General features: G+C 43.2%; 1 protein-coding gene across 1 annotated transcript in view; it reads right to left on the reverse strand.

Moving 5' to 3' along the window:
- Positions 1-4,612: 4,612 nt before the first annotated feature.
- The window catches only part of LOC308308520 (GRAM domain-containing protein 4-like), a gene marked incomplete at both ends in the record, with an annotated part of 116,628 nt that continues 97,871 nt past the window's right edge, over positions 4,613-23,369 (reverse strand). Inside the window, 8 exons of the mRNA XM_080753931.1 lie at positions 4,613-4,726; positions 5,164-5,232; positions 9,257-9,347; positions 9,767-9,860; positions 11,724-11,877; positions 19,605-19,622; positions 21,439-21,593; positions 23,012-23,121. Coding sequence (XP_080610057.1) covers positions 4,613-4,726; positions 5,164-5,232; positions 9,257-9,347; positions 9,767-9,860; positions 11,724-11,877; positions 19,605-19,622; positions 21,439-21,593; positions 23,012-23,121 — 805 coding nt within the window. The remainder of the gene's footprint in view (positions 4,727-5,163; positions 5,233-9,256; positions 9,348-9,766; positions 9,861-11,723; positions 11,878-19,604; positions 19,623-21,438; positions 21,594-23,011; positions 23,122-23,369) is intronic.

Here is a 23,369-nt window from a genome sequence, read left to right on the forward strand (position 1 = left end):
CCCCTAGTTAGACCCCTCAGATCCTCCTTAAATACCCAGAAAAAAAAATCTTTTTCTGGGTATTTTCCTCCTGTATAGAAAGTCAATGGGAGCCCAACTTGATTTGGCCGCTGTGGCGACCCCGAAGGTCGCAGACTCGGGCGCCCTAGCTAAATCATTAGAGCAAGCCCTGGGCTACATCTGTGCCAAATTTCGCGCTTTAAGTCAAAATTGCACGAAATTAGCATTTGCTCCCCTTAAATCCCCACACTAAGATATGGCAAACTTTTAATCACTTTAACCTTGCACTTTAACCTTGCATCGGTATAAGGCAGAGATTGTCTAAATGTTTCAAAGACTAAACATATTTATTTATATATATATTTTTTTTTTTTGGAGGGAAGGGGGGGGGGGGTCATCACTATTTAGATTATTGAATAATAATAATACATTGGCTTAAAGGCATAACCTGGTAGTTTTATTTATTTATTATTATTCTACCCTGAAATGGTTCAAAGGACAGGAGGAATGGTCTACATCTGCTCTCTGAAAAAAACTGCACCTTCTGGTTCCATCGTTCCCAATCCAGACCCCATTATTTATTTTCCCACAGAGATTTCCATAACATTTCCATAACATCTCTATCTCCATAAAACGTTTGATTCTGTGAAGAAATAAGGGTGTTTATTAAATAAAGTAGAGGGACATCACAGATTTGTCTTGGGAAACTTGTGGGAGCCAATCAAAGTTGGGCACTCATAGACGTTACTATACAGTAAAATAAAATAAAAATAAAAAATAAAAATACCGGTATGCTTTAAGTAGCATGTGAGGGGTCAAACTAGGTGTTTTTCGGGATTCTGAATCCAATGCAAGCATTTGCTTTGCATGAAAAACATTCCTTGGGCTCAAAACGGCCCCCATAAAACCATGGTTTAGTGAGGAGTCATCACTTTTCACAGTTTGGGGTCCGTTTCTCGGAAAGGAATGTTTTTCGTGCAAAACAAATGCTTGCATTGGATTCAGAATCCCAAAAACACCTAGTTTGACCCCTCACATACTACGTAGAGCATATTTATTTTTTGTATTACTTTACTGTATAGTAAAGTCTATGAGAGCCCAACTTTGATTGGCTCCCACAAGTTTCCCAAGAAAAATCTGCTATGACCCTATAGCCAAAAATGTTCCATATGGCCTGTTCTAACTGTGTGCCAAATGTCATACTTCTTTCATAAAGTGCACGATTTTTGCCCGAAACGCTCTGACTAGGGCGGAAAAAAATAAATAATGGGCTGTGGAACGATGGAAGCAGAACATGCACACCTCTGCTATGCCCCGTACCGTGTCTGCGATGAGGGGAAAACAAACGCTGTTCGCACAACGAATGCACACATGAAACAATGTTCTCCCCTGCACCTGAAGTCTCGATCTGAATCCAGAGTGTGTTTTACTCTGCATGTTAAGCACAACACATTTGTAGGGTCTATTTTTATACTTTCAAAGTTCGATTAAAGGTAAGGTAAGTGATATTATTTCAGCGGTGCCTACCGCTGCAACATCTGACCGAGCGTGTACGTCTGTGTGTCCATACGTATGTATGAGTACGGCCTCAACAGCTGCAATACCGTTGGGTGACCTTAAAGTGGCACTGTTGAGCACCACTCACTCACAAAAAAAGGCGACAACATTTCAGCCGCCCAGAAGAGAGCCCCTGTTCCACAGGGGGAACCACTTCGCTGGCTTGTTTTGTCAAAATAACATTTTTGCCACAGACATAAAATGTAGAAGACAATAATATTGCCAGAAACACAAAGAGATAGCCATGAATGACTATTAACAGGTCTGTAAGACAGAGTGCAAATGGAACACATTTGGTTCCATTTGTACACTCAGTGTTATGGGGGGTCCTTGCAAATAAAACATGTGAGAACCACTAGTAGTCAGGGGATATCGTCAGAAATAATGTCCAATCCTGGAATAAATTCCTTACCAAGAAATGTCTTCACCAATGTGTAAAGGTGTCTAGTAACACATCTCAGACTGAAATTCAGTTTCCCTGCATAGGAGAATCCTATGCAATCCTTTTCAGCTGCTGAAAGTTGGGGTCCCATTAACTTAACTATCGTGAGGGGTCAAACTAGGGGTTTTTCATGATTCTGAATTCATTGCAAACATTTAGGCTCTCACAAAACTGTGAAAAGTGATGACCCATCATTAAACCATAGTATTGTGGGGCTGTTTTAGCCCAAGGAATGTTTTTTTCGTGCAAAACAAATGCTTGTAAGTAGTTTGACCCTTCACATGCTACTTAAAGCATATTTATTTTGGTGTGTTTTTTCCTGTATAGTTGAGATAATGGGACCCCAACTTTCAGCAGCTGTCACGGATTCTCCTAGGGAAACCGAATTTCAGTCTTTGTGAGATGTGTTACTAGACACCTTTACAAACACATTGGTGAAGACTGTTTTGTTAAGGAATTTATTCCAGGACTTTTTAAGATATTCTCTGATTATAGTAGCCTACTAGTCGGACTCCTAATGTGCCATAGTGTCGTAGAAAATAAGTGTCATACATATTCTGAAGAAAACCTGGGGACTGACATTCAGTAATTGGGAGGTATGATGACAATAAGAACATTATAAATCTAGAATTTGCCACAGACAAGACCAAGTCACGCCACGGACACATTTGTCCGTGTACGGACATGTTGAAGACCCTGGGTGTTCCAAACTTATTTTCTTTTTTAGCCAAAGAAAATCACTTACCTTACCTTTAACATTAAATTGACATTCAGGGTTTTTACTGTGCAGTAAAAGCCTCCATTCCCGACCCAAAGGAACAAAAAGACATTAACGCCCAGACCAGTAAAAGGCATTCTTAAAGAAAAGAAAAAACACATTCGCTACGCACGCACCCACTTACAAAAGAAATACAATAGCAAATGCTCACCAGAGCGTGTCGATTTGTTTTAGTTTTTAAAGACCTAGAAGACATCGAAAGCAAAGTGTGTTGCGACAAAAATAATAATAATAATAATTACACAGTAGCAACGCAAAAAACAGAAGAATTCCTTTGTCTGTCAGTCAGTCAGTCGGTCAAACAACGGCTGACTCCACAGCCAATACAGCTTCACAAATGTCTGCGATATCGCTGACACTCACACACACACACGCACGCACGCACATACACACACACACACACACACACACCTAGAGTTTGTTTATTTAAGGGTTTTTCTTTTTTTTCAAGAAGGGTGGTTTCCCAATCAGCAAGTCCGATACTGGATACTTGCACCCGTTCATACATCCGATGATCTTCCATGGGAGCGAGCGAGAGACCGCCAGTTGGGTGGACATTTTCTCACGGTTCTTTGGCTAAACAGAGGTATACAATCCTGTAGGCAAAGAGAAAATACAGCTTCTTCAGCCACTTCAGCCACGAGTCGACCGACCGACCGACCGACCGCGGCGCACACACATACGTGTTCCCTGGGCCGCGTGGCCGTGCGGCCCAGCAATCTTCCGAAGACCCTCACCCACACATCTGTGAGGGGGGAGAGGAGGGAGGTCCAGCCCCCCACCCAACACCCACACCCACCATCCACACCTAAACATCACCCACACGTGAAATCACCCACGTGACTTTTACCAAAAAAATCTCCGTCGGCCCGACACCCAGGCGTGGTCAAGTACAGAATCCACCGATTGATACCTATAAAATCGTCCGACGACAGCTGCCCTTTTAAAGATGACGATGGCGTCCAATCACTTAATTACGCCGCAGGAAAAGAAGGTCAGGTTGCCGTCCAATCCCATAGCGGAGGAGGCGGGGAGAAGGGGAGGTTCTGGGGGGGGGGGGGGGGGGGTGACAGAGAAGACGCGTGGGTTGCGTGAAACTTGTCATCTTCCGCGTCTTGTTCAAAGGGGGGCGGCGGGGTTGTCGTCAGTACCAAGTCCCCCTGGGTAGGTAGATAGATAGATATATAGCTTTATTATCCCAAGGGGAGAACTCAGTCGCCCAGAGGCAGCACAGCAGTTAAAGGATACAAGTTACAAGGAAGTTGTCTACATGGGAAAAACAAACGAATCAACGATACAGAGCAAAAGTACACGTAAAGCTGGTTGCACACTGCACTGCACGTCTTTCGTTGCGTTTTGGAAATCCGAAATCCGGAGGCCAGGGAGAGAGAGAGGAAAGAGAGAGAGAGAGCTGCGAAAATCGGAAAAAATAAACCCTGGTCCGAAAATAAATACGAAACGGGCTGCAGTGTGCAAACGTGATTGACGTAACGCGAGGTTGATTTTTTATTTATTTACGTGCTCTGAAATTCACTCCGATATTCGTCCCGAAAAACGCAGCAGTGTGCAAAGACCTTAAGTAATACAACCATACAAATAGTGATACTTAAAATAGCCAATCTACAAGCATCCAACACCTAACGGTGCAAGGCATTGTGTGCTTGTAGATCTGCTATTTTCACTACTTTTGTGCGACGTATATATGATGAAGTTGGGAGATACAACGTTTCTGGGATGATATGCATAAGTGTCTCACCATTAAATGAAAGACATGCAATAACACTTACATACTACTTAAACTACTACGTACTGTGTGGGGCAAGGGGAGTCCGGCCCTAGTGCTCGGGGCTGCCTGGAGGCTTGCTGGTGGAGGTGAGGATCTTCATGTACTGTGTGAAGATGGCCTCGAACGCCTCGTCACGGTGGATCATGGCGCCGAACACCAGCGGCTGTAGGGAGGGAGGCGAGGAAGCAGAAAAAACAGGAGTTAACAGTTGTAAATGCTTACGTGATTATGATTCAACATCCCTTACAGGTCTGTAACTTTGAGTGTACACATGGAACCAAATGGACCCTTACAGGTCTGTAACTCTGAGAGTGTACACATGGAACCAAATGGACCCTTACAGGTCTGTAACTCTGAGAGTGTACACATGGAACCAAATGGACCCTTACAGGTCTGTAACTCTGAGAGTGTACACATGGAACCAAATGGACCCTTACAGGTATGTAACTCTAAGAGTGTACACATGGAACCAAATGGACCCTTACAGGTATGTAACTCTGAGAGTGTACACATGGAACCAAATGGACCCTTACAGGTATGTAACTCTGAGAGTGTACACATGGAACCAAATGTGCGGTCCTAGTGAGTGCTGCTGGGTACCTTCTGTGTGGAGGGCGTTGCTATGGAGATGCCCATCCCGCTGCCTGGCAGGACGGACAGGACCTTGTACTGGGGAGGACACGAGGAAAACACAAGAGGCTCAATTAATCTGCCTACACATACAGTACAGTACGTCATGTCCTAGGATGAGCCAATAGGAGGAGGGGATCAACGTCACGTGATTCCCTTGTTGCACGTCTCAAAGAATGTGAATATTGGCATGATCTCAGAATGTTTTGAATATTTGGCGGTCCCGTTTACATTTTTCACTAGATCGGTGCTTGTTGCAGTCATAGACATAGAAAGGTAGACGCCTCCTTCGGCTAGGGGGCGTATGCATTGAGCAACTAAGGGAATCTTCGTCGCTTCCGTGTTCATTGCTTCCACGTGCGTCACACATACGGAAGTCGGTAAGCCAATCAGAGGCAGGTGGGGGCTGGTCTTTACGTATGCAGCCTGTAAGAACAGCTGAGCAGCGCAACATCGGAACTGGCTCTGTTGAATTGAATTGTGGTCCTTGGATAAGTCACGGAAAAGACACGCTGTGATTGGCCAGTAGTCACTTTGACTGACAGCGTTACCTTAGTTTTTTCAGGAAGTCCGGACTGGAACTTTTGCACATCGCTCCAATGAACTGCAGAGGCGAACGAGGCATCTAGCTCTTTATATCTGTGGTTGCAGTTACCTGCTCTACAATACTTCATCATATGTTGTGCAATGACAAAATAAACCCATAAAATGTAACCCCCGGAAATACCCATATGTGTGTCTCAAAGAATACCCATTTGTTTACTTAAAGGAGTAGTTCGCCACCAAGAAAAAAAAAAAAAAAAACGTTTCTACCACTTTTTGTGATCACATGTTCAGATACTGGATTCTGATTGGCTTAAAACAGTGGTAAATCAGTCAACAACCTTGAGTTGGCTCATGGACCCCGCCCACTGTTGTGTTGCTGAAACAATTAATGATTGTAACTAAATAACCTTGCAAGTTACAACTGTGTTTTCTTTCATTTATATGTGACTGAGCGCAGCAGAGGGCAAGTCATCTCGGACTGATCAATTGTTCACTGGAGCTATTATGACGTTTTGTTTTGTTTTTTCTCTAAAATGTAATAAAGCAACAACAGCATCTCAAAATATCTAGGCTACATTTCACTTAAACGCCAGAGCTTAACTCTGCATGTAAATAAGACTTTTGTTAATTAATGTGAGAGATCGGGACATAATTCTGTTGGTCCTCCCGGCCATGTAGCTAAAATGCTTGTTTATTTTTTATCAAGCCACGATTTGTTAGCCCTTTGTAGCCAAATGCGGTAATATCGGGACTCCATTGCTTAGCGATGCAAACCACAGTATTTATCCCGTTCATTTAATGCCACGTATGTTCCAAATGAACAATTATTAACCACGTTGTTATAATTTAGAGTTAGAAAGTTTTATTTCGGTCCCATTTGGCAGCCAGTATAGTACAATACATTCAATATCAGTATACACTGTATGGTCCGAAAAGGTATAGGCAGAAGCTTACGCTTATAATGCCTACCCCATATAAATAAAATACAATCAAATATACATTTGATTTGACAAAACTGAAAAACAAAATAGTCAATAGACTTGCTAAATCCAAAAATAAGAGAAAATGATTTAATTTATAGCAATATAGCAATAATTTTATTATTATTCCGCTGTTCTTCTTCTCGGGTTTTGGAGGACAAAAATTATCTGTTTCCTGCCTGGAGGCGTCTGTGATTGGCTTCGACTCGTGACGTATGTGTTTGACTTCCGTGTTCCGTAAACGGTGCGTCCTTTGTCGTTGAGTTAGCTTAGCATTGAATAGAACAGTGTCGTCGTAAACTATCTAGTTTTAACGTTCAGAGCGTTTGTTTTGCTGGACGATAAAAACATTCACAGCCAGGAAAAAATCCATCAGAAGGACACATGGAATGCAATCGTTCACTCGCCGTCGGAAAGTTGATTATTAGACTATTCTGGATGACTGGCTATTAGTAGCTAACGGCTAACGCTAGCGCTAGCTGCAGGCTAACGTAGGCACCGTATACACATGGAATAAAACGCGACCCAACTCTATTTTTGCTCTTCTACAAGCTCACAACGCGAGGCGGTTAAGCCTGCAGATTGTGGTTTATTATCAGAGTCAGATGATCCTTCACGAAGTTACACAAACACAACCCAAGTTACATAAAGCACTTAGCATAGCTACAGTTAGCTATTTTAGGTGTTAATGTTTCGAGCAGTAATTCACACAGTTACTGTGTGTGAATGTGTGAATTATTTCGAAACTGACCATTAACACCTGAAGACTTGGCAAACGTGGGCTTATGACAGCAGAACAAAGGATTACATTTGGGCATTATGAGAAAGAGATAGAATAGTAGTTTTAATACCGAGGACAGAACGCCTCGTTTATTGATAGGCCTATACCAGTGGTGGAAAAAGTACTCACATACTTTACTCAAGTAAAAGTATCAACACCAACTAAAGTTTTCAAATAAATGTAGTGGAGTAAATGTACAATATTTGGATCCGAGATGTATTGTGGAGTCAGAGCACACGAGCGGAGTGGAGCGGGACAGAAAGCCGCTCCGCACTCCAGGGGTCTATGGTACCGTTCACTCTTCGCTCATGTCGCGCCCCCCCGCCGCTCCGCTCCTCCCCGCTCCGCTCGATTTGCGTATCGCTCCGCTCACCGCTCACTCCGCGCTCCGCTCATGGTCGTCAAAAAGCAGCAAAAAAAAAGTTCTGAAACACTTTCTCCTTCGCCAGTGTGTTCCCATCCAACACAAACGCCTGCGGTGATGTGAGCCGCGGCTTGATGGAGATCTATCTAGGCAATCTAATCATTGTATTTGACAGGCAATATTAAATCCAGTTGGTTATTGATTAGGCTATACCGACAATAAGCCACTCCCGACCTAGCCTAGCCTAATCACCACAACCGAGAGAGGGAGGCGAGTCGTGGCGTGTGTTTTTCATTCAGCAAAATCAGTCTCACTTGCGTTTAAAATCATATCCTTTGACTGGCTTAACTGACACAAGGTAGGCTACTTATTATAACATAGCCTAGCCTACTTGTGTGGATGATATAGATACATTTTGTGAAATCTTGATGAAGGGAATTCTCTGTCTGTTCTCCTCTCCGCGGTAACGACATATGGCTGCACTGCCACTACTGCACCCGGCACTGTTTTGTTGGAAACATGCGGTGCGCGGCCCCAACAGGGTCGGCCAGGAGCGGAGGAGGTCTGCGCTCCAAGGAGCGGAGGAAAATCCTCGCTCCGAAGCCGCTCAGACCCGTTTGAAAAGTCGCTCGCTCACGCTCATGTCAAAAACGGCCCGCTCCGCTCCCCGCGCCGCTCGCGCTCCACTCCGCTCGTATGCTCTGTGTGGAGTAGAAGTAAAAGTATTGGAAATAGGAAACGGGTACAGTACAGTAGGCCTACATGTAAATGTTGTTACTTTACACCATTGGATAACTTCCAAACTATGGCGTCCTCCTGTCTGCTGGAATTAACTAAAACATAATTTCAACAATAAAGTCCTCATTGTCTTATAATGGAATTCAGTAATCAATTTAAGTAATACAATACATTTTTGACAGGCTAAATACATGCATTTTGGGGTCTTGCTTTGGCAATGTAAAGTTTGTTTCATGCCAATAAAGCTTCTTTGCATTGAAGATTGCTCTCTACTTCCCCATGTGGCAGAGTCAGGTCATTGCAGGTTATATTTTCATCAAAAAATGGCATCATTCTATAAGCCATTTCTTCAAAACTGTTGGGTCAATCTCCACAACCAATATATCATTTTGTAGCTATGATTCCCAGCTTTCAAATGAAATGAAAAAATGAAAATGAAAATAAATTCAATGACTAGCCGTCAGCCGTGCTGGGACACATATGGTAGAAGTGGTAGAAACGCAATTTACCATTCGAGGGTCGTGGTAAATGGCTTACATTTTCTATAAATTACACACCTTGTGAAGCCTTGAATTCATGGTGATTTTTCTTTTGTTTTATTGCATTCGTGATCCAATCATTTGATCATCATTTGTGAAGTACTTCATTCTTTACCTTCTGAATGTCAGTGATGTCGATCAGCTTGATGACCTTGTTCTTCTTGGAGGCGTTGGACTTGGAACTGGAGCTCTCAAAACACAGGGAACTGAGAGAGAGAGAGAGAGAGAGAGAGAGAGAGAGAGAGAGAGAGAGAGAGAGAGAGAGAGAGAGAGAGAGAGAGAGAGAGAGAGAGAGAGTTTTAATGTCTAAAAGATAATCAACTGTAGATTTAGTCAACTAAAATCTCATGATATTTAGTCGACTAAAACCAGACTAAAACTAAAACCACTTTTTCCCCTTTTTTCTCCCTCCAAAAAACTTTGTTCCAAAAATGAACAAATAAACAAATGAGCCCAGGGAGATTTTACTCATTATGGACATCAGCATCAACTGATGGTGAAAAACGTGGAGCGAGCCAGACAGACAGACAGACAGACAGACAGACAGCCAGCCAGCCAGCCAGCCAGACAGACAGACAGAGAGACAGACAGACAGACAGACAGACAGACAGACAGACAGACCTACCTCTCAGTAACGTACAGAACTCCATTTCTGATGTAGTCTGTTGGCATCTTCCTGTCTCTGTTGATGAGACAACACCTCCATCCGTTCTCACACACTGAGGAGACACCATTCACAATTTAGACATTTAGCAGACGCTCTCACTCATTTAGTGCCTCAGACATGAAAGGGTTAATTGTCCAAAGTGCCGGCTGTTTTCTCCATTCGCGGCCACTCTCTTATTTTGAAGGCCCGGAAGTAGATCGAGCTCACGATTCCCACTTGACGATGTTCAAGATTCACTCATTACCAGTTCCAGTCCAGAGCGTAAACAAAGATCTAAGATGGATGCCTCCATGCTTGTGCTATTCTCGCAAGTAAACATGCCATCCTTGGCATCAAAAGTCTTTTTTTTCGAGTAAATGGACTCTGAAGATAAGAAAATCCATTGTTTTCTATGGAATGGGATCACTTTGCGTGCACGTGGACGTGCGATGGAAACGAATCGCGGACTTCACCAGTGCCACAGTGATAGACGGACCGAAGGTGAGCCCACACCAGCTTTACTGTATATACAGTATATTTCGCGCGACATCCCGGGATCGGCACTTTGGACACTGTTTTTATATTTTGCGAGACATCGCGGGATAGGCACTAGATGAGTTAATCCAGAGCATTATACAATAAGCAAGGTAATACATCAATACATCAACATCAATACATCAAATGCATAGAAATTGTAATCTAAGAGAAACGTAGGTAGACCAAGCACATTCAGTAAAAAAAAAATAAAGAAATGCTATCTATCTTTCATGTATGGTCATTGAGGGTGGGCAAGTGCTACGGTAAGTGCTATGGGCCTAGGTGGAGTCTGAAGAGGTGAGTCTTCAGACCACGGCGGAAGCTAGGGAGTGAGTCTGTTGTTCTAAGTGCAACAGGGACGGGGAAATCTCGCTCTTTTGAACGACCATCATTTCAACAAGGGAACGTCGGGAGGGTTAGCGACTCACCCCACGGAGGTTAGGGTTAGGGTAAGGGTTGGGTTTGGGTGTCGAAAAGATGACACGTAGTAACAGCTAATCGCTTCCAACTTATTCCACAGTTTGGGGGCCAGGAGGGCAAAGAGTTTAGGACGAGTGGATCTTTGTCCTGGGGTTTTTAGCAAGGGTTCTGTCAGCATCCCTGACTGATCTCCCTGGCTGATCTGAGTGAACGGGTAGGGTTGTAGGGTTCAATCAGGTTTTGGAGGTATGGAGGTGACACACACACACACACACACACACACACACACACACGTTAACACATTTACCAACATACTCTCTCTCACAAAAAATGTGGGATGGGCGATATGAAAATGATGTCCGATATCGATATCCGATATAATAATTATTGTTATGGCCGATAAACTCAGGTTCTGTGCCACTGACGAGTATAGAGTAACGAAGTCATGACGTGACTCGCTCATCCCCCGGTTCCAATGAAGTAATTTCTCTATGGATCGTCTCATATAAGCATTGCGGTCCAAAAATAAACAAACCGTCTTTGCTCATATTTGATAAAGCCTGTTTCTAGCGAAAATGTAACTAATTCGGCGACAGTAACATTAGCGTTTTCTCACCATCAGTTGATTCTTCATATACATATGAGTCAAACCGCTGAGATAATTTGTTTATAATTGGAACACAGTTCTTATATGACGCAATATGAAAAAGGTTTATGGGAATTCAGAATGGGGGAAGAAAACCGCGAATCAGGTATGATGTGTAAATTACGTCACACTTCACTACTCTATTATTATATTATTATATTGTTATATTATTTTTTGTTTTCTTTCAGAAATTCAGGTTCTGTCCACCAAATTGACCTATTAAAATCAAATCGCGGTATCATGTTACGCAGGAACTCAGTTTCCCTCAATTGCTCTGCAGTAAAATGGCTTTATCTCAGAGTTGAGCTCCATCTCGCAGTGACTGTGTCTCACCCGGCAGGGGGCGCTCTGTCTCGGGCAGGTTGAAGATCTCGTGGAAGGCTCCCTTCTTGGTGCTGTGGAAGCGACCCGTCTCCTCGTCTCTGCTCATCCCACCACAGGGGGGCGCCGTCACACTGGCTCCCCTGGAGGCCACCAGAGGAGGGGCCTGGAGAGAGAGAGAGAGAGAGAGAGAGAGAGAGAGAGAGAGAGAGAGAGAGAGAGAGAGAGAAAGGGAGACAGCGACAGAGAGAGAGACAAAGAGATAGATTTAATTTATCTGATTTCTTAAGACTTTCTTTTTATGTATTCATGAAATTACTTAGAAAAATAAATATTTTGAAAATGCATGGTGTCTAGACACCATGCAACTGACTGGGAAACTGACCCAAAATACAGTATTTTAAAACCCAATAAATTCTAAAGCATTTAAAAAAAAAAAAAAGAATCATAAAAATTATACTTCAGTGCACAATGGTGGTGTGCGAAAATAGACTATCTACAAGCGTTTTGTGCGCACACACACAAAATAATAACAATAGCAATAATAGATTAATCGTAATCGAGGCAAAAGTTTAAGTGGTAAGTCGACACAAAGTAACCTACTTTAACCAAGCCCTAGTTTAATTAATACCTACCACAAACCACCATTAGTTTCACCCCAAACTTCCCCAATGTACCACACAGTAGTACTTCGGGCTGCATTGTGTCTAAAGTTTGGGCTACTTGGTGGTAATTTGTGGCGGTAGTGCGTGCGTTGTAACGTACCCTAGCGGCTGCGTTAATTCGCCACAACAACTTTACATAGGACTCAACATATCCAAACAGTTTCTTAATTTGAGTACACAGCCTTGCCTTGCCTTGCAAAATGCATATTCGATGCAGGCGAGAGGGGTGGGTGGGGGGGGGGGGGGGGACTTGGTGGTGGGCGGTGGTATCGTGCAAAGCAGAGATCGCTCATCACGCTTAGCAACGCACCATGTTCCTTACAGCAGTTATATAGCCTGATCTGTCGGTTAGTTTGACGCCGCTTATGTGAAAAAAAAAAAAAAAACGTAAAGTCCCAAGAGCTAGTTGTGTGTGTGTGTGTGTGTGTGTGTGTGTGTGTGTGTGTGTGTGTGTGTGTGTGTCAGTGTAAAAACGAAATAAAAACTAAGCTGTGATGACTAAAACTAAGACTAAATATATTGACAATTTCGTCAAAACAAAATAAAAACTAGGCTAAAACTTTAGGGAGGGACTAGTGGAGAAGAGAGTCATTTTGTGTTTGGTTGCTCTCAGGTGTTGCGTGCTGAAAATAGCAGATCTACAAGCTCACAGCGCGTCTCGGCTATTTTCAGCACACAAACAAGTGTAAAATCAGTCATTACGATGCCATCAAGGCCTGCCAAAATACATTTTAGTTGACTAAATCAACTGTAGATGTAGTCGACTAAAATCTAATGATATTTAGTTGACTAAAATTAGACTAAAACTAAAACTTTTCAGGTGACTAAAACTAAATGACATTTTATTCAAAAGACTATGACTAAAACTAAATCAAAATCTGCTGTCAAAAACAACATTGGTGTGTGTGTGTGTGTGTGTGTGTGTGTGTGTGTGTGTGTGTGTGTGTGTGTGTGTGTGTGTGTGTGTGTGTGTGTTCATTGGATTATTGATGTGTCACTCAGGGTCTGTGAAGCTGCCATGCGGCTCAGCATTGGGACACAAGAGGAGTGGACACCTTGATGCAAAGATTGTCCATTTTGTCCAAAAATGTATACAAATAAAAGTAATGTAAAGTAGGCATGATGTGAACATGCACGGCATGTCATTATCAGACTTAAATGTACCCAATCAGCTTCTTGTTTATGTCCAACATGTTTTGTAGCAATTTGTAGCAAAGTAGAAATATTAGGCCTTAATTGTAAATTAAATGTTCGAATCATGTTCCAAGTTCCAATCATGTATACTTCACATTACTTGAGACTGTTAACCAAACACATGTTGTTGGTTGTTTGTTTTAATAATCTGGACAAAATATCCCAATCTTCCTCGGTGCCCAGTCTTCCAGTCACCCAACACAGTACCCTAAAACCCACCCACCGTGCACCCATGATGTTACCCAGCACAGTACCCTAAAACCCAACCACCCACACACCGTGCACCCATGCTCTGCCCGGGTTGGAAGCCATTCACGTACACTTAATCTGACTGAAGTCTCCTGGCATGGGTCCTTGTTTATTTGATTTGGTGTTATGTTTAAACCTTCTGTGACGTCAGCAGTTACTAGCCGGGGAGCCACTGTGCCAAAATGAGAGAAGACCTGTGATGTCATGACATACTCCAAATTTTAGTTTTTCCTATTAATTTGGTCAATAAGGTACACAGAATGAGAGGCCTGCTCTGCCGGAAACACTGCGAAAAAAAGTTTCCCATTGACTTCACTATACTGGAAAAAAAACACACCAAAAAAGTAGCATGTGAGGGGTCAAACTAAGGGTTCTTCATGATTCTGAATCCATTGCAAGCATTTGTTTTGCATGAAAAACATTCCTTGGGCTAGATTTCAGCCTCTCAAACCTGTGAAAAGTGATGAGTCATCACTTTTCACCGTTATTTTGGTCCGTTTTCTAGCCCAAGGAATGTTTTTCATGCAAAACAAATGCTTGCAGTGGATTCAGAATCATCAAGAACCCCTAGTTTGACCTCTCACATGCTACTTAAAGCATATTTTTTTTGGTGTGTTTCTTTCCTGTATATTGAAGTCGATGGAGTGAATATACAAATGGCCATAACTTTTTTTCGCAGAGTTTCCGGCAGAGCAGGCCTCTCATTCTGTGTACCTTAATGACCAAATGAATAGAGAAAACAAAAATAAAAAGTATGTCATGACGTCACAGGTAAAACCCTATTCTTTGAGCTTTTGGGCCTGTGGCTCCCCGGCTATACAAATCTTTAGAAGAAAGACGTTATGCCACCAGAGAGTGGAACTGCCGTACTATACTGCCACCACCAGCCACCCAAAAAAGTCTGACTCCCTCCCCTTGTTCAAAATCACCATAAAAGATCACCTGTCTGCAATGTGCAACTGGACCTAGACAAGTGTTCTCGCTAGCTCGCCAAAAAGATTACCCCCCACTGTTTTCTGTAAATATAATGTACTTTTACCGCTCCTAGTATGGATAATTTCTTTAAAAATATTGTACGTTTCTCTTGATGAATTAAATGCACAGGACCATAAGGGAAACCAGCATTGTTAATAATAAAGAATTCAATCAATAAATCAATCAATCTATCGGCTGGGCTTTAACCCTGGCATGCCTATTCTGGGCTTTAACAATAGCATCCTTATATTTTGGGCCCAACATTTGGCAAGAAAGAATAATATCAGAGACTGCACAGCTCTAAACATGTTGCAACCCAGCTCCATGTGACCTTGTAAGATCTTATATTTTCGGTATTTGGTGGACAGAGAAATCGGGAGGATACCCTAGCATAGAGCCTTGAGGGACTCCGGTCGACTAAGTATATTTATATACACGTAGGGGCTTAAAGGTGCTACAAGTGGTATCTGTTTGGTTGAACAATTTGTTTTGGTTAAAACGTTAAACGTCTAGTATCCTCATAGTGATCATTGCTGTAGTTTGTTTAGCAACAGCTAGGGGTCTCCCCGGATTATTGATAAAACCCAAAATACTTTCTCAGGTGGGAGGGACACCACTTTAATCCAATCAGGATGATTAGGAAGGAGGGCCGGCCCATTGGCTGAATGGTTAGCGAGGTCCCGGAGGTCCCAGGTACTATTCCAGCTCTCGGTGATGTGTCAAAGTGTCCATGAGCAAGACACCTTTAACTAATTTCCCGTCGAAACCGGAGATTTCCCGCTGTACCACTCTGCGATGCCCGAGGAGCCCGAAGATTTAATTATCTTTAATCATTATGAAACGATTAAAAGTATGGTCGCTGATTATAGCCGATTCGGAGACTTTAGGCCCGCCTCCTAACTGTATCCGGTCGTATTTCCTGTTTAGACTGGATCTAGGTTTCCATATCCGGTCTGAGAGCCAATCATAGCTCCGGGCCCATAAGTTTCCATGTAAACAAGGAAGCCTCCTTCTCGCTCATATCATCGTCTTTTTTCACGCGTTTTTTTTTATTTGATAGCTGTTTGATTCTTGTGCCCGCCTGGCATATGATCCACGCACATATTGTCTGCTATGTGCGCGAACGTGTCCATGTGTTACCATAGCGCACAGCTGGCCGTTTCCAATGTTTTCTTATGTAACACTGGCGGATACAGCAGGGGTAACAGCCTGGCAACGGATTTGTCTATTCCAATGGATTTTTTTTTATTCGAAAGCTGTCATCTTGTCTACCGGTCTACTACATGAGTCGTGCACAGATCATGCACTATGCGTGCACATGCCCACGTTAAAAGGTAAGGACAATTTGGCAGGAAAACAGTTCAGCCTATGTTTAAAATAGCAGCATATGAGTTAACCCCAAACCCCAGATTGTGTGGTTGGTTCATCGCTTCCAATCTCACTTGTTACTTGCGCCAGCAGAGTGAACAAGTACTGCGGTCTGTGTTTCTGTCGTGTTTCTATCTGTGTTTACGCCCGTAGCCAATCAGGGACCAGCATTCTTGGTGACGTCACCATCAACAGCCAATGAGGGACCAGCATTCTTGGTGATGTCACCAGCAACAAGTGTGACCTCATATAATAACAAGGCGTGCTCTGCCGGCGCACAAGCAGGCCATACATGGACACATGCACAAGGAGCAAGTTGGCACCTCGACAGGCGTGCAGTTTAGGTTATCCTGCATCCTGTATGGGTTCTCTGTCCTGATTGGATGAGATTGGTATCCCGAACTGAAAGTGCAAACATTCTATAGCAATGATTGCTATGGACATATAGAGCTATTTAACAAAATAAATATCACTTTACTGCCTTTAAGAGGGTAAGGGGTGATTCTACAACATACTAGAGCTACTCAGTATAGAGTACTGGGGTTTCAGGTATCGCAGCCATTCTCTACAGTGTGTCAGCGACACAATGGATTCAAAATGTCTGACGTGTCGTGGAACAAACATTTCTGATAATTTGAACAAAGGCTCATGATGATGTCACCGATGTGTTGGAAAAAAAAGAAAAACCTTAATCTTACAGACATTTGAATCCATTCCATGTCACCGACAAGCCAAGTCACTCCCATGTCATGAGGTGTGTGTCTCTCTCACGCGACTGGCGTTAGCACCGCTAGTTATTGCAAATTGGCGACGCCCCTCGTTAACATGCGTCACATTCCAGGCGGATAGCGCTGCGGGCGATCATTTACGATTCGGTCCCTATCGGGACAGAATGGAACGACGGCGAGTCGTCTGAATCGGACTTCAGAACGATCGGCGCGATGACCCGCTCGCCTGACGGCTCTCTCGGCCGTGCCTCTCGTTGATCAAGTGCACTTCAGATGTGATTTCTTTTTACCTAACTACTTCCAACCTTAATATTAGGGGCTGTAGTCCGTACTCACCAAGTGGGCAGAGTGGTCCACAAAAAACACTACTGCCTGAACCTACTGTAAACTTAAAAGACAACTTTGTTTTTTTACAACAAGGGTTCATATTTTAGATTGTAATTAGAGAAAAGAAAAGAAGAGTATTAACTCTCCTACTGCCAGATTATTTATTTATTTATTGGGTCTGGTGCCATCAAAAAGCGGCTTACCTTTGCGACGTTATAGTAGATAGATAGACATTTTTTTTATTTATTTTTTATTGTGCAATAGTGCACTTTGGTCTGCCAGGCAGCAGAGGGCGGCGTCATGCGAGAATGAATGTGAATTTGCCTGTTATGTGTTGCCGTACATTCAGACCAGTCACTGGCCACAGAGCCTCACAGCCAGAGAAATCAACAAGGAAGTGAATTGGTCTCCGTTGATGTTAACGCATAATGGATTTTTTACACCATCACCGCGGAAAATGTGTTTACAGTACACGGCGGCGCGACCCCTCATCAGCTTCAACAAGGTAAACGAACGAACGAACGAGCGCCGTATTGGCGCGGAGGTCTCTTGAGATTTGAGGCGAACAGGAACGTCCAAAGCGGTATAAGAGTTAAAATGTTTTTTCGTGATTTTAACTATTTTGATTTCAGTGGTTTGGGGCCATGTGTCTAAATATGTATTTTTAGACAAAATAAGCCCATTCCCAAGATGCACCACAATCCTTCATGGGCAGATGTAACTTATGGGGGATAGTAGGGTTACTGTAAATAGTAGTAAAGAAATCGCCAGCTTATTGTGTCTAAAAAGACATTTAGCCACTTGTACACATGCCCCCAAACCACTGAAATCAGTAAATGGCAAAACGATAGAAAGCAGTAAAAGAAAAGATTTTATAATTTTTGTATTTTCTTTTCTCTAATTACAATCTAAAATATGAACCCTTGTTGTAAAAAAAAAAACAAAGTTGTCCTTTAATCCTAATCAAATAATTTGCATCAGGAGTGAGATTTGATCTCACAACATCAGGACTGCGGGTCCGGTGGTCATCAGCGAACGCCACACCATTAGGCAAATTCACGGTTTCTGAATGGGCTCAAGCGATAGGCAGTTTCGAGCGCGTCACAGGCCAACGGGGCGTCACCAATTTGCAATAACTAGCCGTACGGACGCCACTCGCCTCTCTCAGGCCGGAATTACAAATTAAAAGCATGTGCCCTGTCCTTGCCCTGGTGGGAGACGAGGGGTAAAGCAGCGTCTAATTAATTCCCTATGGAGGTCACATGGTTTTGAAGAAGCAACTTGCCTTACGGCTGCCTCTTGGAAGACCCACATTAATCTCTTCTTGCAAAAACACACACACACACACAAAAAAATGTCTAATTTCATTCTAATGATCACAAAAAAAAACAAAAAAACATTACAGGCATTTTATTTATGTTTTTGTGAGGAATAGCTTCAGTGAAAAAGTGAGATCTTGAAGTTGTGTGAATGTCAGCCTCTGTGGAGGGTATTCATATGCAAATATCGTGGCCAATGGTATTGTAATACTAAACAATAAGATCCAATGGTTATGGTAAGGTGATTTTTTTGTTGATAAAATATAAATGTTGCCAAAAAGCATCGCTGGGCCTTGCAGGCCTTAACCCTTTTTGTGCTTATCCCGAACAAGTTCGACTTTATTTCGGCCTTATGATCGTCCAGGGTGCGTATCCCAAACTTGTTCGGCTTTTTATATAAAATTATTTAAACACCCAGAGGCCTTACCGAAGCACCGGGCTAAATTTTCGAGCCGGCCGCCGGCTGCGATTTGTTTACATCGGCCCGCGAGAGCGTAGCACAGCAGATATTTGCCGTCCACTCCAATGCAATCCAGGATCTTTAGAGCTCATTTTTTCTCTGTTCCATGCCTATCCATGAGGTGCGCAAGGTTTAATCACGGCTAAATCGCAGAAAATTGGGCTTCTAAAATGAGTAGTAGCCAATAGCTAACTTCAAGCTAACTTCATCCTGTTCCTGTTCATGACACAAAGGAAAGTGTTCACGTGCATCATGGCTGCACACAGCTTGTGCATATACAGTGTATGTCTATGGTGGATTCTCTGGCCACTGGGCGCCCTCTAGTGTAGATTCCGGGCACTGGATGAGTTAAGACAAACTAGAGGCAAGCTTGCTTCTTCAAACACGTGACTTCCACAGGGAATGAATGGGACACTGCTTTACCCCCCACCTCCCCCAAGGACAAGGAAAGGGCAGGTGCTTTTCATGTGTAATTCAGGCCTCTCAGTCGCACTCGCACGCGCGCACACACACACACACACACACACACACACACACACACACACACACACACACACACACACACCAGCCAGCCACTAGCAGTGTGACAGACACATTGGCATCCATACCTTCTCGTTACCAGACAGCTGAGAGAGAGGGAAATGAACAGGATAACGTGATTCATACCGTGACAAGTCACACGCACACAGACGCACGCACACACACACACATAGCATACATAGCTCATGAAGCCTGGTTTGTGGTCCGTCGCATCGCATGGCAGCGCCGTGCTCCGGAAATACTCGATCTCCAGGCTCACAACGCACTGTAGAAGATGTGACGCATTACGAGCTCGGAGTTCGGCACGCGCGGCGCACCGCGGTACGACAGAACACAACTCAGGCATTGAACACATGCTGTACAGACAGTGAAATATAACACATGAACATGGGGTTTGGAGGCATTCACTTCTGTTGTTGTCATTTCAATCAGATAATCTGCTATGGAGTAACCTTGCTAATGGAGAGCTTAACTACTTGTTGATGGACTGGATGAAAAGAAAATGCTGCTATTTGTACCCTGTATACTGTATATATAAAATGTCACAAAGCGACATAGCTCTGTTTACACAATGCTGTACCCCCTCCAACTGTATATATGTTCCCCATTTTCAACTGTTTTTATTGTATTTGTGATACTTGCTTTGGCAATGTAAACATATGTTTTCTCATGCCAATAAAGCTCCTTTGAATTGAATTGAATCCTAGGTGGTGGCAATAGTCACTTATGTCGACTAGGTGGCACTTGTGTTCACTCATTCGACCTACCGTAAACACAACCACAATGTCAAGTTGTTTTTTATATACTGGCATGAAATAACTGTGTGTGCGTTTGAGTGAGTGAGAGATTGAGTGAGTGCGTGCGTAACAAAACTGAAAAAGGTGAAAGTAGGTTTCTGAATGTGTGTGTGTGTGTGTGTGTGTGTGTGTGTGTGTGTGTGTGTGTGTGTGTGTGTGTGTGTGTGTGTGTGTGTGTGTGTGTGTGTGTGTGTCAGTGGTGGAAAAAGTACTCAATATTTGTACTCAAGTAAGAGTAACACAGCAATCTACTAGCTGTTACAAGTTAACGTCCGGAATTCAAAACGTGCTTGAGTAAAAGTATAAAAGTGTTGACATCAAAATGTACCAAAAAGTACCAAAAGTAAAAGTACAAAATGTTTGAAAATAGCAGATCTAAAGAATAGGGCTAAAGTGGTTTATGTATGTTTTTTAATATTATAATTTATATCTACAACTAAAGGTTTCAAATACATGTAGCGGAGTAATAGTACAATATTTGGATCCAGGGATGTAGTAGAGTAGAAGTAAAAATATTGGAAATTGGAAAGTACAAATACCTCAAAGTTGTACTCAAGTACATTACGCAAGTAAATGAATGTACTTAGTTGCTTTACACCACTGGTGTGTGTGTGTGTGTGTGTGTGTGTGTGTGTGTGTGTGTGTGTGTGTGTGTGTGTGTGTGTGTGTGTGTGTGTGTGTGTGTGTGTGTGTGTGTGTTGTAAAGTAAGTACATTTACTTAAGTACTGTACTTAAGTACAATTTTGAGTTATTTGTACTTTACTTGAGTACTTCCAAATTCCAATATTTTTACTTCTTCTCCACTACATCTTGGATCCAAATATTGAACTTTTACTCCACTACATTTATTTGAATGTTTTGTACCTAGGCCATTTGAAAATAGCAGAGCTTGTAGATCGGCTATTTTCAAAAATGTTGTACTTTTACTTTTGGTACTTTAAGTACATTTTGATGCCAACACTTTCATACTTTTACTTAAGTACATTTTGAATTCCAGACTTGGTGTGTGTGTGTGTGTGTGTGTGTGTGTGTGTGTGTGTGTGTGTGTGTGTGTGTGTGTGTGTGTGTGTGTGCTGTACATGTGTGTGGGTGGGTGTCATGTACCCGTCTGGCCACCAGGGCGTTGGAGCGGTCTTTGAGCTGCGGGTCGGTGGGCAGGCTGGCCCAGATGATGCTGGGCGTGTCATACTTATCCCTGAGCTTAGGACAGCTCTTAAACAGGAAGTCTATGATGAAGAACTTTATACCTGCATACAGGCCTGGAGGGAGAGAGAGAGAGAGAGAGAGATGCATCCTAGATTACTATTTCTATTAATTTCATGTATTAACACTTTAGCCATGTTTCCATAAACTTATTCGAATTAGGGAAGCGAATTATCAGAAATGCGTATTATGACAAAGTGAATTTAGCCCGTTTCCATTTGCGGGTGTCATTCGAATTAGCGACGGTCGCATGAGTTGACAGAGTGCTCATCCTGCAAGTTTCAGCGTCCTCTGGAAGGTGAAGCTCATAGCGTGGCACGGAGAGGCGGATGCGAGCTGCTGTGAGCTTGTAGATCGGCCACTTTTGGCACGCAACACTGTGTGATGAGGAAGGGTTAGCCACGGATGGCTTGACTCCGGGAGGAATTTACACACGGTCCGTGTCACTCCGTGTGCAACAAACAACCGGTTTATTTTGTGGGCTAACGCTATACAATGGACGTTAAGTGGCAGGGGAAAGTGTTAAGTTGGAGGACGATATGGACCCAGAACGTCATAATGTATTCGCATTTATTGTCTGACCTGTTTCCTTTTACAAATTCGATAAAGCCTCAAAATCCACCTCCTCCAAGCGGATAATTTCTTTTTTGCGGATAATGCGCATTAAGAGGCTTTATGGAAACGCCACTTTTTACTGCCTAAGACGACCACAGGTCTAACAGTGAACGTTTTTTAGACGTCTAAGCTTAGATTAGACGTTGATTAGACTAATCCATCCATCCATCTTCAAATGCTTATCCGGAATCGGGTCGCGGGGGTAACACTTCCAACTGAGACTTCCAGAGTTCCATATCCCGAGCAACTTCCTCCACTCCCTCAGGGAGTATACCAAGGCGTTCCCAGGCCAATTTGGAGATATAATCCTTCCATCTGGTCTTTGGTCTGCCACGGGGTCTCCTCCCAGTGGGACGTGCATCGAGGACCTTCAGGAGGAATCTGTACTAGATGCCCGAACCACCTACGCTGATTCATTAGACGTCTAAAAAACGTTCACCTTTAGACCAATTCTAGCCTAGCGGTAATAGACCGAAAAAATGCTCAGTGGGACTGTACATACAAACAGAACAATTACCTTTAAAGCACTTTTGAAAGACAGCTGCTATGTGTGCACAACCCAAGCTAGCTAACCTCTATGTGGAGATAGAGGCCATGCTCTGTGTACATGTCATTTCACATGCCCTTTTAATAGTATACACTATTTTGTTTTTATTGTATCGTTACCCTTTTCCTTAGCACTCGACTAGGTCAAGTGCAAAGGGCTAAGATGAAGTCTGAAGAGCTGAGTCTTCAGTGTGTGTGTGTGTGTGTGTGTGTGTGTGTGTGTGTGTGTGTGTGTGTGTGTGTGTGTGTGTGTGTGTGTGTGTGTGTGTGTGTGTGTGTGTGTGTGCGTGCGTGCGTGCGTTGCGTGTCTCACCCATCATGAAGCCCAGCAGTTTGTAGGGCATGACACAGGAAGTGATGAAAGCCATCCACAGGCCCACGTACAGCTTCTGGGTGCTCTCTGGTTGCACCCACATGAACAGACTGGCACACGCACACGCACGCACACGCACACGCACACACACACACACACACACACGCGTAAGGGAAACAAAACATCTTGTGTAATTATAGAGGGTATGCGCGTGACATCACTGTTGCTGGAAGTTATGTAGGAACGCCTACTGAGTGGCAAAAAACTAATTTCTGCCATTGACAGCCCATACATCCAAACAGAAAAGTCCTATCTGATTGTATTAAACAAAGTTAACTCACCAACATTGCGGCTGTAC

The sequence above is a fragment of the Nannobrachium achirus genome (assembly GCF_963921795.1).
Source record: "Nannobrachium achirus genome assembly, chromosome: 23".
NCBI classification, from domain to species: domain Eukaryota; kingdom Metazoa; phylum Chordata; class Actinopteri; order Myctophiformes; family Myctophidae; genus Nannobrachium; species Nannobrachium achirus.